This window comes from Rousettus aegyptiacus, unplaced genomic scaffold (assembly GCF_014176215.1).
Source record: "Rousettus aegyptiacus isolate mRouAeg1 unplaced genomic scaffold, mRouAeg1.p scaffold_m13_p_9, whole genome shotgun sequence".
NCBI lineage: Eukaryota > Metazoa > Chordata > Mammalia > Chiroptera > Pteropodidae > Rousettus > Rousettus aegyptiacus.
The window spans coordinates 102,766,313-102,784,676 of NW_023416312.1; the positions used below are offsets into that span (position 1 = coordinate 102,766,313).

The 18,364-nt window shown below is 54.7% G+C and overlaps 1 protein-coding gene across 2 annotated transcripts in view; it reads left to right on the forward strand.

Moving 5' to 3' along the window:
- Positions 1–16,090, forward strand: part of AR (androgen receptor) — a 142,272-nt gene extending 126,182 nt beyond the window's left edge. For both annotated transcript variants that reach the window (XM_016158199.2, XM_036226578.1), the window contains 5 exons: positions 6,779–7,066; positions 11,187–11,331; positions 14,323–14,453; positions 15,169–15,326; positions 15,850–16,090. In XM_016158199.2, coding sequence (XP_016013685.2) covers positions 6,779–7,066; positions 11,187–11,331; positions 14,323–14,453; positions 15,169–15,326; positions 15,850–16,005 — 878 coding nt within the window. In that variant the 3' untranslated portion in view covers positions 16,006–16,090. The remainder of the gene's footprint in view (positions 1–6,778; positions 7,067–11,186; positions 11,332–14,322; positions 14,454–15,168; positions 15,327–15,849) is intronic.
- Positions 16,091–18,364: the final 2,274 nt, after the last annotated feature.

The window sequence follows — 18,364 nt, forward strand, 5'->3', positions numbered from 1 at the left end:
CTAGACTTAGCTTTGGCCTTCGGCCTCCTCATCCTTCAAATAAGGATCGGTTTGGAAGGGAGAGCAGGATGCACAGGATTTGGGGTCTTCGAACACTTTCCCTTGAACAGTGCACAGTGCGACGTCGCAAATGTCGATGCAGAGCACAGCACAGCGGCACCAGCGCAAAGGCAGGCAGGGTCATTGGGGCCACATGCCGAGGCCACTGTGTCTGCGCTCAGGAGCCCTTAAAGGAACTGCGACGGCACTGCTTTGATGAACTCTGACTATCCCCCGTAGTTGTTTTCAGTCCCTTTGGAAACGATACGTGTCATCAGTTAGTTAGCTTTTCCAGAAAGAAGTTTGCCTGCTCGACATAAAGGGGACAAAGCAGAGCCATGTGGGGTCAGCAACCAGCAGGAGGAGGAGGCATCACTCGACCTACAGAGTTCACTCTGCGCCGAGCGCCTTACCTGGAGTCTCGTAGGGAAATTACAACTCTGCGAGGTACACCCTAATGTGGCCTCCGGGTTCCGAAACCCATCACTTGGGTCCTCAGCCTGTGGCTCGAAAACAGTCGCCTGAGATAGAAGGCAATGCTTCCCATAGCTCGCCAGCCCGAGCGGGTTCCCAGAATGTTTTCTAGCTGGAGGCCTGTCGTCGGGCAGGATTCAGCAGGATTCAGACCCCAAGTCTGGCCCAGAGCCCCACAGCTAGCGCGCAGTGGAGCCAGGCTTACAACGGACACAGTTGGACTCGAATCTGTGCTTTTAACTTCTCCCCTTTGCACGCACATGGGGCCACTGGGACTAAAAGAAGGAAGGGGTGTTGCTCCCCTGGGCCCGAACACAGTGTTCCTCTGGCCCTCTAAGCCTGAAGCGGGGTGGCGACAGCTCCTGGCTCCAGTCGTAGCGGATGGAAAGATGCCTGGCACGAGTTTCCCCAGAACCACAGACCGGCTTTCCCCCGGCCAAAGGCCACTGCAGACTTCCGTCGTCCGGCATAGTCTTTGCCTAGAGACCTGACATAGACCCTGCCAGGAAGGGCATCAGTCTCTTTCAATGTCCCCAGCCCACCCTGTTGCTTTTACTCACTCACATATCTGCCTGACTAATGAAGGCATTTGTGTTCACGGTCTCCATATTTAATGATTACAATGCCTAAGCACCTGCGGGCACATGCACACGTGCACACACACACACAAAGGCTTTGCAGCCCTGCAGCAAACATACCTTTATGTCTACTTAGCATTTAAAATTACACCTCAGATGAGGAAACCGAATCACAGAAAAGCTGAGCAAAGAGCTCAAAGTTAGTAAGTTTGTAATTGACAAAACTGGGCTTCAAACTGAAGGCCGTCTGACTCCAAAGTCTCTCATCTTGCCCAAGACCACACCTCTGTAAAGAAAATGTAATGGTTTTCTACCGCTGCAATATCAAATTGCCTCAGATTTAGCATCTTCGAACGGTACCCATTTTGCAGCTCAGTTATATAAGTCAGAAATCTGACACAGCACGACTGGATTGTCAGCTCAGTTTCTCAGGGATGGAATCACTTGTTGGCCAGGCTGCAGTCTAATCTGGAGCTCAGTGTCCTCTTCCAAGTTCATGTGGTTACGGCTGGGTTGGGTTCCCTGCGTCGGTAGGGTTAAGGCTCGCGCTTCCCTTGTGGCTGTCCGCCAGAGGCTGCTCTCAGCCACCAGAGGCTGCCCTCACTTCTTGCCATGTGGACCACTCCACCTTCAAAGCCAGAAACAGAGAATCTTCTTGATGTTAAATCTCCCTGACTCCAGAAGCGTCTTTTCAGAAAGCACCCCGTTCCTTTTAGGGGCTCGTCTCATTAGGTCAGGCCCAACAGGATAACCACCCTTAAAATTCAACGGAATTTTGGCCTTAATCACATCTGCCCAACTCTCTCACAGTGGCACTTAGAATAGTGTCTGACTAAACAGTGGAAGAAGGTGTGCGTCCACCACGGCTGGGGAATCTCGGGGGCCATCTTAGAAGTCTGCCCATCACAGAAAGTGACTCTTTTGGGATCTAAATTCCATGGTGATATATGACGAAGAAAAACATCCCTGAGCTCAGGGAGGAGGGTTCAAACTTTTCAAGATTTTGGAAACTGCACCTCACCTCGCCTCTCCCCTGCCCGTAGAGGAGAAAGCCTCCGGTCTCTGCCTAGAATGGCTGCACAAGCAGCCGAATTGCACCTACCTCTCCTTAGGGGCACACCGTGAAACCTGGTTTGCAAAATGTTCCCCTGGCACTGTAGGGACAGCCGTCACAGGAGTGTTATGCCACCAGTCTGAAGAGTGAGTTCCCCAAGGGGTCCAGGCATCAACTCATGTGCCCCACGCCCCTAAAGTAGGGGTCCCCAACCCCCTGTAAGGAACTGGGCCGCACAGCAGGGGGTGAGCGGCAGGCAGGCGGGCGAAGCTTCGTCTGCACCTGCAGCCGCTCCCCAGCGCCGGCATCACCGCCTCAGCTCCGCCTCGGATCATCACGCATTAGATTCTCATAGGAGCCTCGGTCCCTGCTGCCACAAAGGCTGGGGACCACTTTCGTGCCAGTGGCCCTTTCTTAGCACTGCTCCGATCTAAGTTTGAAAGAGAAGAGATGCCAAGCGGCTCACAGGCCGTCACACCTAACCATCTTCCCTACCTCCTCTCTCTGGATGTCACTCAACGACAGCATAGTGATGGGTCCCCACCACAATACGGCGTGCAGGCCTGACCTCGCATGCAAGAGTAAGGTCCGACTCGGGCTCAGGTGCGGGAGGCAGGCGGGGGGTGGGAGTGGCCTTCATGGAAGCAAACAGGGCCTTGGACATTGAGTACCAGCTGAGGCCAGCGAGCCTCACTGTCCAGTGTTCCAAGTCATGGAGCAACGTGCCGCCGTTTGCTGCGGAGAGAACAGCGGATCCCCCAGCAGAATGAATGGAATTCGATTTCATTTACGTTGAGGACAGTCACCCTCTTCAGACCAGAACGCCTGGTGCAGCTCGAGCCACTGTGGCCCCAGGGACAGCACGGCACCCAGCACCCGGGGGGCCAGTGGGAATGCGGCTTCCCTTCCTCACGCGCATGCCACATGGGTCGACAGGAGGAGGATGTGGAAATACCAGCCAAGTTCTCCTCGGGACTTCTCAGAGAACGGGAATTACTTCACGGCGACGGGTTCTCCCCACAGCCTCCCACATATCGCTCTTGCTTGTAATGAGTTTGCTTAGGTCCGCGAGTCATCCCCGCCCCCCCCCCGAGATCTGAGTCAACAGTGCACCTCACTCGCGGCCCCTCCATTTTTTAGAAAAACCCGTGGATTCATCTGTGTAAAATTCTTTGGATTCTTTTCTGTTTATGAAAAGCATGAACAGGGCATGACAAATTGGACAGCTGCCCTCGGAGAACAGTTTAGATTCCAAGTGCTATTCCATAGGACTTTCTGGATGATGGAATGCTGTCCAGTGTAGCCATATGTGGCTTTTGAGCGCTTGAAATGTGGCCAGTGAGACCAAGGAAGGATATTTTTAATCTTCTCTAATCTTGATTAATGTAAATGTAAGTAGCCACGCATGGCTAGCGGCTACTGTGTTGGACTGTGCAAATATAGAAGGAGCTCGGAGAGGCAGGGGCTGAGACAACCAGAACCAGTTAGTCAAAGAAAGCCGATGTGACATGGTGACCTCGCGCTCTAGCCTCAGCCCCCAGCCCCCATCTTCGACTCAAAAGCTTGGATTAATGTCAGAAGTCCCAAAATTGGCTAAGGACCAAATTCCATTTTGGAATACAGAAAAGTTTCAGGAAAAAATTTTAAATATGAAACGAATGCCTTCGGGGGCGTGTGTACGTGTCTATGCACGCACGAGTACATGGCACGGGCAGGAAGGAATTCACTCCAGTTCACACACATTCACACCACCGTATGACCTGTGCAGACTCTGGACACGCACTGCATCTGAGACCCCCACCCCGGAGGAGATGAGCTTTAAGGACCCTTCATGTTGCGTTATGCTGTGAGCATTTAGGCCACTCCTCGCTCCCCAGACCTGTTTCTGTTGCAGACTCGTGAGGAGAGTATTGCCATAGCCTCCCGCCTCCACCCTTCTGGATTCGGTGCTAGCGACGGAAGTTGGGAGTAAAGGCCGAGGACAGGAGGCAGGAAAGGTCTGACCGCAGGAGCACGGGTCAGGGCTTCGGGCTCCTCGGGTTGGCAGCGGCATCCCGTAGAGAGGACATCGCAGCTTGGTGGTCAGCAGGCCACTAGGTGCCCTTTCTCGCTAGCTGTGTTAGCCTCAGTTTACTCACTTGCTAGAAATGGCAGGCGGCGGGGGAAGGATATTCCTAACCCCCTGAGATCTCCGTGGCATAAACGATGCAGTGTGCTCCAGAAGTGAGGTACACAGAAGGCCCCAAAATAGTTATCGTCATTTCTCTCCACTCCGTTGGGCACAGGGCTCCTGACATCGCCATCCGCTCCCGGGCTTCAAGGGGGACTGTATGGTCTGGTAGCTTGTAATTTCGAAGCCAGAAAGTGCCCGTGATAGGGAACAGGGACTCTGCCTCTAAAAATGGCCCCAGGAGAGCAGCTCCCCTAGGCGCCGCCAATCTACAGAGCTGCCTCTAAGAGCCCGTGTTAGCAGCAGGTTCACCAGATGACAGCATATCGTGGGGGACCAGGCCTCCAGCCGCGGGAGAAGAGGAGCTTCCCCTGGACCCCGCCCTCTAGCCTGCTCTCCGGTCGGGGCGTGGGAGTTGGCAGCGGCTGCACACATCTCCTCGTTACTGCCTGTGCGCGCGCCCCGCGGCAATGTTTGCGGACGAACTCATGATCCACTCTTGCATTGACGGGCGTTTGCACTGCAGGACTCACTTCTCTAATAAGACCCAAAAGTTTCAGAGGGGACCGGGGACCGTCTTCTGCATGAGCCAGAAACAGCAGCAGCAGCAGCTTGTGTTGTATTTGTCCATTTAAATAGAGTGACCCACCTCAGCCTTTGTTTTATACCTTTTTGAATTTATTATTACTATTTTAAAGGGATTACAGACAAAGTGGTTTATGGTCTGCCTGGGGCATCTGCTTAGACTGGCCCTCAGAGTTATGACTTTTTCAATTATTTATATTTCTGCCAACGTAAACGCTAGGGAAGTAAACATCAGGACCTCTCAATCGTGTGTGTGAGCAGGGGGGGTTGGTTCCTAAGGTCTGAGTTTTGGATCATTGTCATTTTAGATAATGTTATTTCTATCATCCTTGCCGGTGGCTGCCTGCTAGCGTGCTTTCTTTTTTACAGACAGATTAGAAGCAAGGACATTCTATTATATCTTTGATGCTGTTGGGGATTTCAGCCCGTCAGCTTCCCTCCCCCGTCCACCCTTTGCCAAAAAGGAAAATCAACATGTGTGTTACAGCGCACACGCGCTATGGGTGCGGAGCCGGACAGGACAGCGTCGGACGGCGTCACGGCGCTCGGTGGGAGACGGCGCGGCGCCGACCAGTTTCCATTTCTTTAGCACAAAGTGCGATGATGGAATTTGGTAGCTTGAGAATGGGACGGGACATTCAAAGCCGTTTAAAAACCCTCATTGCCATCCGGTGCTCGGTGCTCGAGTTCTTACCCAGCATGCATCTCGTGTCTGCTTGGTCATCTGCAATGACATACTTCAGAGAGCGTGAACTATCGGGGTGTGTGGGTGTGTAGAGAGAGGGAGATGGGAGACAGAGGGAGGAAGAAGGATGGGGGCAGGGAGAGAACACTAAATCCCAAGTCACCATACTGGTTGGTCACCTGGGGACCCGAAAGCTAAGTCTAGCTCTCCAACAGGCGTGCTTTCGGGTGTCTTTCCCTAGCAGTGTGCTAGACGGTCCAGACACAGGCACAAGTGTGTCACTATCTTGATTTAAAACATTCCGTATTTGCTTATCTGCTGTAGGATGAAGCCCGAACTGCTTCATCCATCTCTCTCTCTCTCTCTCTCTCTCCCTCTCCCTCTCTCCTTCCCTCCCTCCCTCCCTCCCCCTCTCTCTCTCTCTCTCTCTCTCTCTCTCTCTCTCTCTCTCTCTCTCACACACACACACACACACCACCCCACCCCCACCCACCCAGTTACCGGCCGGTCCGTGTTTGTTTTCAGCCTCCTAAGTGGCCATTCTCCCCGGCCGGGCAGCGCCCGCCGCAGCCACCCGGTCGACGCCCACAGGTGCTCCTCAGCGCATTTACGCCCTGTCCACCTCCTCTGCTGGAGGAAGTCCTCACTTTCTTCAAGGTCCAATTCCAATGCTGGCAGAAATTGTTTCCTGACCCCATCTGTGCAGAGATGATCATCTTACGCTTTTGTTAATACCACCGCTGAAATATTTACTGCTCTGACACTTTCTAGAGCTGTCTGTGGGGATTGACTTCTCCTCTGCCGGGCGGGGTGAGGGCCTACGCCTTTTTTATCGCCCAGAAGAAAAGGCTTAACAGTGACACCGTTGAGTGAATGAATGACTCCTGAATATATTAATGGCTGAGGTCATTGGAGGTTTGAGGTATGGCTACCGAAGGAGGCTGTACCAGCTCTGTGTGACAAGGGGATGGGACAGAAAGCCAAAAGCAGGCGTCTCGGATTAGCAGAGATTTGGAGTGTGAAAGCATTGGTCCCACCACTGTGATGCTGAGCGTTCCTCCTCAAGCAGTGGAGTCTGAATGAGGAGAATGAGCGCGCTCACTTTCTTAGCGCAGACCACCTTCTCACGGGGCAGCCGCGCTGTGGGTTTCTGGCCACCGATAATCCACCCAACTTCCCCTTGTCCCCAACAGCCCGGAAGCTGAAGAAACTCGGCAATCTGAAGCTGCAGGAGGAAGGGGAGCCTTCCAGCACCACGAGCCCCACCGAGGAGCCAACCCAGAAGCTGACACTGTCGCACATTGAAGGCTATGAGTGTCAGCCCATCTTCCTGAATGTCCTGGAGGCCATCGAGCCCGGCGTGGTGTGTGCCGGGCATGACAACAACCAGCCCGACTCCTTCGCGGCCCTGCTCTCCAGCCTCAACGAACTGGGCGAAAGGCAGCTCGTGCACGTGGTCAAGTGGGCCAAGGCCCTGCCCGGTAGGTGAAAGGGAAGCGCCTCGCCATCGCCGCAGTGGGGGAGGGAATGTTCCCTGTTCGACTCACAGGGTGAGAACGTTTCCCCGTAATCGCAGCTCACATGGACGTACGCTTTGCACACCTCGAGCTGCACTTGCACGTGTGCGCACACGGGCCGCCCCGAGGACCAAGGAGCCTGGCTGGCTTCAGTCCGAGCTTTGGCAGCCAGGCTGTGGGACCCTCACGGGGTCGCGGGTCTGGAGCGCGGGCTCTCATCTTAGTCGCTCATTCTCTGTGTGGTCCCTTCCCATTCTGCATAATGCGTGAACAGAGGTTTGGGCTCAATCGGCAATTTTCAAATTGTGCTTCAATGAACTCTTTGTGCTCTTTAATTGTAGTGGGAGGAAATATTTGATAATGGTAAAAGAAACAAAGTTTTTGCTTAGCTTCTGCCTAGATACTTCCAGTGACGGGCAGCTCACTCCTCCCCCACCCAGGCCATCTGTTGTTTGAACACGCGTGGTTATTAAAATATCAGAACCCAGAGATCCCCCCTGCTCAAGGATTCACAAACTTCCTTTAGCAGACAAACTTTTTATTTCTCAGACCTGTCACACTCAGGTCCAAACGGAACTGGCTGCTTCCAAGCCAGTGCCTTTCCCTCACTCCCCCTGAAGAAGCCACGAGTCCCTTGCAGAATCTCAGGCCTCTGGGGAGCACGGTTTGGAAACCGGTGAAGCACAGGCTCTTTAAGAGTTCGCCAGATCCCCAAATCCTGCGAATCAAAGATTCGTTTGAAGCACCAGCAACCATTGGAGTCAAAGTTTCTAGTGAATGGAGCAGTTTCATATGTATGACCTGCTTTGAGCCTCATAATACCCTACGAAGTAGGGTTTCGTCCCCTGTCGTAGAGATAAACGGCACCGAACCTTTGCGAAGTGGCATGCTCGGCCCCCAGGCCCACTGTTGGAGGAGCAGAGCCGGCCCTCGCGGCCGGGTTCCCCCCTGATTTCAGATCCCTGCCTCATCACACTCCACCCATGGTTCGCGCAGGACTCCTGGGGCTCCGCAGCCCTGGGCTCATGGGGAAAGGCCAAGGCCTCATCCAAGGCCACTTGGATCACGATGCGAGCTAGCTGCCTCTGAGGACATTGCATAATAGCCGTCAAGACCATTTTCTCGTTTCAACTCATGAGGCCCGGCCGCAGCCACCAGCCCATCCCTAACACCTTCCCGGAGGCTGCCTCACTGGTCAGATTACTGGGAAGGAGGCCCAAGGCCTCGCTGTGTGTGCGCTGTGCCAAAACAGGATTCACACGGGTGGGGGGGGCACAGAAAGAAAGAGCAGAAGGTTGTTTGAATGCTAATCGCCTGCTCAGCTGGATGTCTCGTAGCAGAGATTCAGCTGCATCTTTCCAGCCGTTTGCCAAACACCTAGACTGCCCCATGTTACAGGGTGCAGAGACTTGTCATATATATCATTGCACTTAACCCTCACGGTGACCCCATGAATCATGCAGACAAGAATTTCCATTTCCAATGACAAGGCTCAGAACGGTTGCCTGACTTAACAAATGGAGCCAGAACGTGGCTTCGCACATCTTGATTTCTCACTTGGTGGCCGAACTATCACCCAGTGCAGATCATTTCGGCAGAAATTGTACAACTGGGGTGGGGGGGGTGGTCACTGCCTTTCCTCAGCCCAGCACCTTGCACAGACAAGTCTGCAGGCCGACAGCAATTCACCCAAGAAAATAACCTCTGACCTGAAGTCACTTAAAAGGGGAGGTTCCAAAAAGCCAGTTACCATGTTTGTAAGAACTGTTGTTTATATGATCAACAGTCACTTGCTAGGTCAATTTATTTGCTCATTTAACAGATTGAGTTCCCCTTCTGTGCGAGGCACTACGCCAGGCACCCGCTCAGATACATTCTGGCGTGAACTTTGGGCGATGGTGAGGATGTGTGTAAATTGCCTAGTGCAGAACCTTAAAGTGCTAAGTGTTTCCTCCTTTGTGAAGCTGTTATGACAGTCTGTCCCTTGCGAATCGTTGTCAGCATCGAGCACGTATCACAGGAGGTGCTCGGTGCGTGGCGGGTCGGCCACCACTTCCACCGAAATCAGTTGCAGCCGCCGCCAGACCCGCATAGAAGCCCCTGCATGAGTGCGGATGGTGGGCCGCCTTCGGGGGTGCAGGCACACTTCCTGGCTGCCCTTTCTGCGGCTCACCCACCAGAGATTCAGGTTGTCAGATCCCAGGCCCTTGCCCCAAGAGGTCCTTGGGCGTGCCGTGCTTGGCCCCTGCACTTTGTCCCCTACTGACAAGAGTCGGTCCCAGGCTTATTCTGTCCAAGGGCTTCGGGCGGGAGACCCTGTGGGCGCAGCCGTGGTGGTGACACGGGGGGCATTACAGTCCCTGGTAGGCTTAGGGCGCGCAAAAACAGGGAAGGGGGCTGTGCGGGCGGTCGCGGACTCGCTGGGCCGGACAGCGTCTAAACAGTGCAGACTTCTGGCCTGAACCCGTGGTTGATGGCCTCGGCCGTTCTCGAGTGGTGTCCTTCTGCTGTAAAGTGGGAAACACACTGGAGAAGAGAATTGGAACATCTGTGTGCCACAGAGAGAGACTTATGAATTCGGGGATGTCAGTTAATGTCTCTGGCACTCATGTTCCTTGTGGGTAAAATAAGTGTCCCATTGCCTACCCTCTAGGGTCAGGCGAGGTCAACAGGAAGGTGCGTGGCTTTGTCTGGATTCATGGAAGCTTTCCTAGTGAGGGACAGCGAGGCACAATTCCAGATGATTCTGTACCCATTGGGGAGAAGAGACATGGCCTGCTGGTAGGGGACGAGCTCTGAGGTGATGCTCTGGAAACATCCAGAACATAGCTGTACCTCTTCTGAGTGCGTGACATCTGGGAAACTATTCTCTGAGTTCACGGGAAATAATTTGGAAATCATCCTATTTTATAAAAGGGGAAAAAAAGCTGAGGGTCTTTAGTCTATTGAATTACTATTTCTCATTTCCCTACTCGGATGCTTGCACTGTGCTGTGTGCTGGGGAGGAACAGATTACTAAGAAGGGATGCTCTGTATAAGACGCTGCAAGCCTCCTTGGGGACACAGGTATGGACGTAGGTGACGCCCTTCACTGTGTAGGCCGCGGTGTAATCAGATGAGGCCACGCGAGTCTCAGAATGCAAAGGAGTCATTAACTCTTTTGCTTGAGGAACAGAAAGAGGCTTGAAGAGGAGGCGGCCTGTCACTGAAGACTGGGACGGTGGGGAGGCGTCTAGCAGCTGGAAGTCCTGAGGAGGGACAGAGGGAGGCATTCTGGGCAAAGGCAGCGGAGACACTGAGGCACGAGAGGGCATGGTGTGTCCAGCAAACTGAGGTTTTCAGAATAGCTAGAACCTAGGTCACGAGCAGACAGATGGCAAGAAGGTAGTCAAAAGAGGCAAGTGATGAAGGGCCTATTTGTATACAGTAGCGGCAGTAGGGCTGGAAGGAACTTGTTCATGCGACAATGACAATGATGGAGAGGAAAGAGGGAGTGCGAAGGTAGTGTGCAGAAGGCGGTGGCTGTCAGCAGCATTTCGCTACGTGCCGGTGTGTGATAACACCCCATTGCCAGGATTGCTACAAGGGACAAATAAGGTAAGAGCTGGAAAAGAGCTGTGCGGCGTGAAAGGCGCCGTGTCTGTGGGAGCGATGGTCGCTGTGCCCACGGAAAGGCCGCGTGGCTTAGGGACTTGGTCTGCAGTGACTACTGTATGCTCTTGGGAAAGTTCCTCAGCCTTTCTGTGACTTACTCTGATTCGCGGAATGGGAATGATAATCGTACCTACGTCCTTGGATTATGGTGATGATTAAATGAGTTACTGTGAGTAGCTTGCTTAGAAAAGAGTTTATTTGTCATAAGAGCATTAGGGTATTACTGTCTTCCAAATGACAGTGCTCCTTTTTCGCCTCCATCTCATTTGAGCAGCTCCGTGAGGTCGGGACGCACAGAACATCTCCACGTGCTTGGTTCTCCCCCTGATCCCCAGCACTGACAGTTCCGGGGGCCACCCGAGGACCAGAGGGACGCAGCCACGCAGCGCGGCATCGCTCAGTCCAACCCCTTTCTCTTCCCTGGCTGCAGGCTTCCGCAACTTGCACGTGGATGACCAGATGGCAGTCATTCAGTACTCCTGGATGGGCCTGATGGTGTTCGCCATGGGCTGGCGCTCCTTCACCAATGTCAACTCCAGGATGCTCTACTTTGCCCCTGACCTGGTTTTCAATGAGTAAGTGCTCATGGGCCCAGAACTCACACAAAGGTAGCATCCTGGCCAGACCAGGGTGGTGCTGATGATGGTGACGGCAGCGGTGAGCCCATTGGACCCCTAGGTGGCCAACTGGTAGGCGTGAGGAGGGTTGGCTGGAAGTCATCTTACCCCCCCAAGGCCAAAGCCGGGTATTTGGACCTTACAGAAGCTTATTAGATTAGCTTCATAGCTTATCTAAGAGCCCATCATCAAGGTCCCTCCCTTTCACTCTGGACACGTGGGGACCGGGCGTAGAGACGTTGTGACAGCTCAAGTTCCTTTGGTCCCTTTGCTACACCAAGGGCTCCTGCCAGTCACCATTTGTTGAGCATCACTGTACTAGATACTTTCTAAACCCTTTGTGCTTGAGCCCTCACGATACCTGATTTCCCCTTTGAATCGTCTTTTCTAACATGAGGAAAATGAGGTTCAACAAAAATGAAGTGACTCACTCAAGATCACACAGCTAGTGCATGCTGGCGACAGAATTCGCAGTATGTCTGCAACTCCCAGCCCTTACAGCGCCTCCTGGTGCTTAGTGTTGGGAGCGGCACCTCGGCGGGTATCTGCCCAGCTGACCTTGGCCCAGCCGCCTCCCCAAAGAGCAGGTCTCAGTAATGCTTGCCCTGCCCTCGGCTCTTCATCCTGCGTGAATTTGGCCAAGGGCTCAGATTTTGAAATTAGACTTTTCTCAACTAAAATCTGGGCAAGACCCTTAATTTCCAAGACCCTCAGTTTCCTCATCTGTGAATAAAACAGAAGTTCCTTAAATGATTTGTTATGATGACTAAATCGGGAGCTAAAGGTTGTGAAATGTCTGGCCCATAACGGGCAAGAAATGAAAGAGAGGTCCCTTTCTGATACGCTCTGTCCCTAGTAGCGGTAATCTTCTCTGTATCTGCTGCCGTGGTCCCCTGATGGCATTGTGAATGGAGCTGCCCAAAACATCTTCCTGAGGACCTCGAGCCATCCTCGGCCCAGAGAATCCCTTCGCTCAGGGCAGGAATCGACCTTCTCTGCCCCCTGGCCTTCTAACCAAGAAGAACCTTAAAATAAATTCTCCAGGCCAGTAGTTCCAGTGCGACAGTGCCATGCAGGGTAAAATAAGTGTCCCCAGCTGCTCTCTCCCAGCCGGCCAGCCCCGATAGCCAGGAGCTAAGAATAACCTTCAGGCTTCTGGCACAACCCGCTCTGTGGCTTCCAGATCTCCCAGGCTGCCATCTTCTGGGGCAGGCCTGAAAAAGACCACTTCCTGTTCCTGTCACCCCCACCTCCGGTGATGGGGTCGCCTCCCTGGGCACCTCCAGGATCCTCCCCACCCAGAGCCCCGAGACCTTTGAACGGAACAGGGAGGTCGGTTTCTGCCAGGAAGCTGGTGACAGCTGATTCTGTAACCCTCGCTTCCTTCGCTGCCTCAGGGTCTCTAGAAATATCAAAAGCAGTGTTTCTCGACAGGCATGCTGTTGACATTTTCAGAGGAATCATTTTCCAGTGTGCAGGAACATTCCTGTTGGACTCTGTTTTGATGTCCCTGGTGCCTGCCCACTGAGTACCACGTGGGGTTCCGGTCCCCAAGACATTTCTAGCTCCCATGAGGAGGGCAGGGCTTGCCCACTTAAAAGCAGCTAATGGACACGAGCCTCCTCAGGGTCTCAGGCTTCTTTCCTCTCCCCCGTCCCCGCGGAGAACTCGGGGACCCTGGCTGCAGGACCGGGTGAGCCATCTGTGGCGCAGGGCATCACAAGAGCGCCTTCCCCCCGGCACTCGGAGCGCCCCAGCTCCCCTCACCTCTGACCCGCTCGCCTCTCCCCACCATTTGTCTTTCCTTCATTTGAACCTTCTCCCCCTTCTTCTGGTTTTTTCTCCCTGCTTCCTGTTCTTTTTCAACTCCCAAATTCGTTCCCTGGCCTTTTGCCCCTTTCTCCCCATCTTTCCCCCACTTTCTCCATCCCTGCGGCCCACAGCCATCCTGGACGTCGGGACCACGACGTCAATGGGCAAAGGACCACAGTGCTGTCACCCACAGCCTGTTCACTTCTACACTAGGCCGTGTCTTTCCTCACCACTTCAGTAGGTGTTGAATTCCTTTTCCTTTTTCTAAAGAGATACTATGATTTTCTTTCCCTCCCCTCCCTGCCCCCACCGCCCCATCCTGAAAGCCAGGAAGGCCTCCCAACAGAAGGGTGCTGTACATACTCTTAGCGGCTCTCCGTGGCCTGTCATGGAACAGGAAGGTTGCTGTCCCCCATGAAGCTGAGCCTTGGCCACTTACCTATATAATTTCTAGGTGATAACGTGATGCTCCGTTCACAAGTCACTGTAATGGCAGCGGTTCACACGTGTCTAACTCCCTGGCTGTGAGGCAGTCGGCTCTCCCTCAGCAGGGGGCGTGTAGCTTGGACATGCAGAGACACTTCCTCAACCTCCTGGATGATCAGATAAGCATCAGAACTCACTTCAAAGTGACAACGGGGAATCTCCTCCCAGGGAGTCTTTAAAGAAATATTGAATTTCTTGTATGGAAAACAGCATTCAAGGCCAGAGGCAGGGGGAAGCGGCACGATGCCATCCTGTAGTCCCCCGGGAGTGGGTCCCGAGGGCCTGTCTCCCAGCAGGCCTCCAGGTCGCGGTGCCCTGAAGGCAGGATCCAGCTCCGGCTGTGGCGGGACGTTAGGGCTGGTCAGGGAGGCCGCGCACCGGTCCCACTGCGTCATGGGCTCAGGCCTTCCTGTCCCTTTCTCAGAGAAGAGGGGTACGGGGACCTGGCCACTCCATGCGCTGACCTGTGTCCTGGCCAGGGGAGACGAGGCATCATCAGGATGCCAACATTCTGGAAAAAGGACAATTTGGTTCCTCGTCCCTGACGTGCCACTGAGAGAAAGAGCAAGTTCTTCCTGGCCAGCCTGGGGGCGACAACCGGAGGCCGCGTAGAAGTGCCTCACGCCTCTCGCTCCTTCCGTGTCTCCCCAGGTACCGCATGCACAAGTCCCGGATGTACAGCCAGTGCGTCCGAATGAGGCACCTCTCTCAAGAGTTCGGGTGGCTGCAGATCACGCCACAGGAGTTCCTGTGCATGAAGGCGCTGCTGCTGTTCAGCATCAGTGAGTGCGGGCCGGGGGCCGGGGACCGGGGGCCAGGGGCCGTCTTCAGGGAGAAGCAGGCTCCTGACATGATGTTCATGGCTAGAAACCAGTATCCTTGCTAAAGGCCACCTCCGTGAGGTTCCCACCCATGTCCCAGTCTCTCAGTGGCCGGTCTCAGAATTTTCCAAGGCTACTAGCATGGAAACCGGCAGAGAGACCACACAGTTTCCTGGTTTCCTGTAGGGCACAGTGGGAGGCCTCTCGGGAGGAGCTTCCTCTCCTGCCAGCAGGAGGAAGAGGACGAAGCAGCCCAGACCCGGTCCCCTTGGCCACCGAGGAACCATGCCTTAATGCCCCCTGTAAGCACAGGGCTGCCTCGGTCTCCGTGCACGAAAGGCGAGGTGGACCCTCATGCTCAGAGCCATGCGCTTTGTCCAAATCAGCTGGACTGCGCAGAGCCTGAAACAGCGCGTAGGCCCTGAGGGCTGTGCTGGCGAGCAGGGAGAGAGGAAAGCCTCGGCAGTGGCTCTTAGTGCCCTTCCAATCTGGGCCAGCCAGCCTTCTCCCCCTGAGGCCTTCCCCGCAGACACAATGAATCGCAGGGAAGGAACTCCACGCTCCCTCCCTGGGGGCTGGGGGTCAACTTTGTGATTGATCAGAGAAGGTGGTGCTGTGTCTAATGCGCCTTCAAGGGCCCGCCTCCCTTCCCCCTTCTGTCTTCATCCCACGTCAGTTCCAGTGGATGGGCTGAAAAACCAGAAGTTCTTTGATGAACTTCGAATGAACTACATCAAGGAACTCGACCGCATCATCGCATGCAAGAGAAAAAACCCCACGTCCTGCTCGAGGCGCTTCTACCAGCTGACCAAGCTCCTGGACTCCGTGCAGCCTGTAAGCAGATGGCGCAGGGCGCTTTGGCGGGGACAGCGGGCCTGACAGAGCCACACGCTAGCGTGTTCTCCTAGGGTCTGGCACCACCTCTCGGGTGCCGCGCCCCTTCCCAGCTGGCTCTGAGTGTGGTCCAGGAAGAAAACGCAGTGGAGAGGAGCACAGGTCACAGTGTCCCAGCTGGATGTTGAAAAGAGGTGGAGGAGTTGGGCGCAGAGCGGAGAGTTCTCCGGGCAGACAAAACAGACCTGGGTGTTTGTCCCCTCTCCCCGAGTCATGTGCGCGTGTTTGCACAAGGGGTGGAGAGGCCGAGGGAGAGACAGAGCAAGGCCAGCCACCCTGGGGAAGGGGCCCGTAGAGGTCCTGAGTCACAGCCCACAGCGGTGCAGAGCAGTTGGGGACCATCTAGTGCGCGCGCACACACAGTGAGAGGACCGAGGGCAGGGAAGGGGGAGGAAAGCAAAGGCGGGTGCAGAGCCCCTCGGGAGCCCCGGGCCCCATTCTCTCCCGCCTGTCGCCCCTACAGATTGCACGAGAGCTGCACCAGTTCACCTTTGACCTGCTGATCAAGTCCCACATGGTGAGCGTCGACTTTCCGGAAATGATGGCAGAGATCATCTCCGTGCAAGTGCCCAAGATCCTGTCGGGCAAGGTCAAGCCCATCTATTTCCACACGCAGTGAAGCCTCAGAAGCCGCCCCAGCCCCCTTCTCGGCTCCCTCCTGCCTGTCCCAACTCTGCAGTGCCTTGGGGAATTCCCTCTACTGAGATGTGCCCGCGTCCTCGTCCCCCACGCTGGGCTCTCTGCTCCCCTCCCCCTCCCCCCGCCATGCCACTTTCAGGCTCTGCTCCCTGCCATGGCTCTCATCTGTGTTTTCAATGGTGTTGTATTTCTTTCAATCTGTGATGATCCCCCTGTGGCCCGGTGTCAAGTTGTGCTTGTTTATAGCACTGCGCTGTGTGCCAGCCACACAAACGTTTACTTACCTATTGCCACGGGAAGTTTAGACAACTAAGAGTATCTAGGAAAGCAAAAAGAAAAAAAAAAACCAAACACCCTTGGTAGGATACTCTTCCTCCTAAGAAAAGCCAAACCAAGTCCCCGGAGAGGCTAACAGTGACTGGGATAAGGTGACCGCTACAAGCCCGCGGGGGAGTCGCTGCTTTTTCCCCAGCCCTCTGTCCCTGGGAGGCTTCCCTTTATGCCACTGGCTATTGCCATTACAGGGCAGGGTGACCCAAGAGCTGAGTTGGTGGCGGAGACAGGTTTAAGACAGGACAGAGAGAACAGATACGTCACCAGTAGCTGCCCACGGCCGGGCCCCTGAGGGCGAGACCGCGCCGCTGCGGCCCATTTCAGAACGTGCTTCTCTGAGAACTTGAGCGCATGTTCTCCCCCTCCTGACCTGCGTCCTCTCCGACTTCTGCCCCTTCCCTGGACTTTCGATAATAGCTTTTCTAAGAACTTTGAACTGAGTGTTCCCTTTAGCCGAAGCTTGGCCACTTCCACTGAAGAGTCGGACCCGAGCAGGAGAGGAGAGTCCCCACCCTCTGGATCCAGCTCTGCTTTCCCATTGCGGACCAGGGCGGGGCCTGGGACTGGAGTCAGAGGGGAAGGGGAGGGGAAGGCCATGGTAGCTCGGCCGGCCTGCTTAGGACAGTGAGGAAGTGGTCCTCCTCTGCCCCCTCGCGTTCGGTGGGTCGGGGCTCCGCCAGGCGGGGGCGAAGCTCCTCCCGTGGGCACGTCGGCAGGCTCTCTGCGAACAGCCCCAGCCCCGCCAAGAAGGCTAGTGAGCCAACAGACGTAACATCTTTCTCTAGCTGCCACTAGGCCCGCAGACCTCTTGCCAAATGTCTCTCGTCAACCCCCAGACCTCTGGAGCCCTCAGTCAAATGAAGGCAGGCATTGACATTGGACAAGTTGGGCGTCTTGCCCTTGCCCCCCAGAGATGGTCCCTTCCCAGCAACTGGGGACGTGCCAGCTTCTTCCTTCAGAGCAACTAACGGGGCTGCCCAGGCTTGGGTTGAGGAGAAAACTCAGCTACCAGGGTGGGAAGAAATGCAGGCGCTGGAGCCACCCAGCCCTTCCACCTGCAGCGTCATAGGCACAAGAGACAAACCAAGAGGAGACCGACCACTGCATTGAAGTTTTCAGAGGCAAAGTTAGAGGCCAAGTGGATGCCAGCTGGTGTTTGCTCCAGCCACACTCAGACGGCCCACCTCTGCGGCCGCCCCTCAGGCCCAGGGGAGCCAAAACACTACTGCAGAACCGTGGCCTCTGCAAAGGTCTGGATGCTGTGGCTCCAGTGGACTCCCCGGACTCGGGGTGTGTCCTTGGGCACGCCTCCGTTCTGTTGACTCTGTCCCTGACCCCAAGTGCAGGGGGAACGTCCACCTACTTTCTCGTCTTGGCCCGTGCCTCCAAGCTTAGCCTTTAAATTCATCAGCTAAACTCAAGAAATCAGGAGCCAGTCACCGAACTGCCCATTTGCATCGGTCCATTTGTTGGGAAGACAGTCTCTGAGTGACGTGACTCAATCTGCATGGGTTTCCCGCCCCGACTTCTGTGTTGATATTAATACCCAGATGCAGTTGCAAGACAGCTTCTTTAAACAAGGGAGAGGGGAACTAAAGCCCACGGGTCCTCTCGCGGGGGTAAGCTAGGCCGATTCGGGTTTTCTTTGTTATGACACTATTTGGCTCATATAAGCTCACAGGATCACTTTTAGCTGTTTTAAACAAAACAAAAAACCCGCCACTCTTTTCAGTTACACTAGGTTACATTTTACTAGCTCCTTTACATCTCTTTTGAAATCATTTTCATCTTTTGTGGTTCACGGATTCCACGCTGGCACCCTAATTCCTCTCCTTGTAAGGACTGCGCGCTCGCCCCGCCCGCCCTCCGGCTAGCACGTCGCTCATCTTTATGGATTTTCCAATGGGGACTCTTGTCTTGATGACTATACGTGTTTTTCATTTGTGAAAGCCAAAAATCTGCAATCGAAAGTGGCAACGACTGGATGACTCCGAATTTCCGGATGG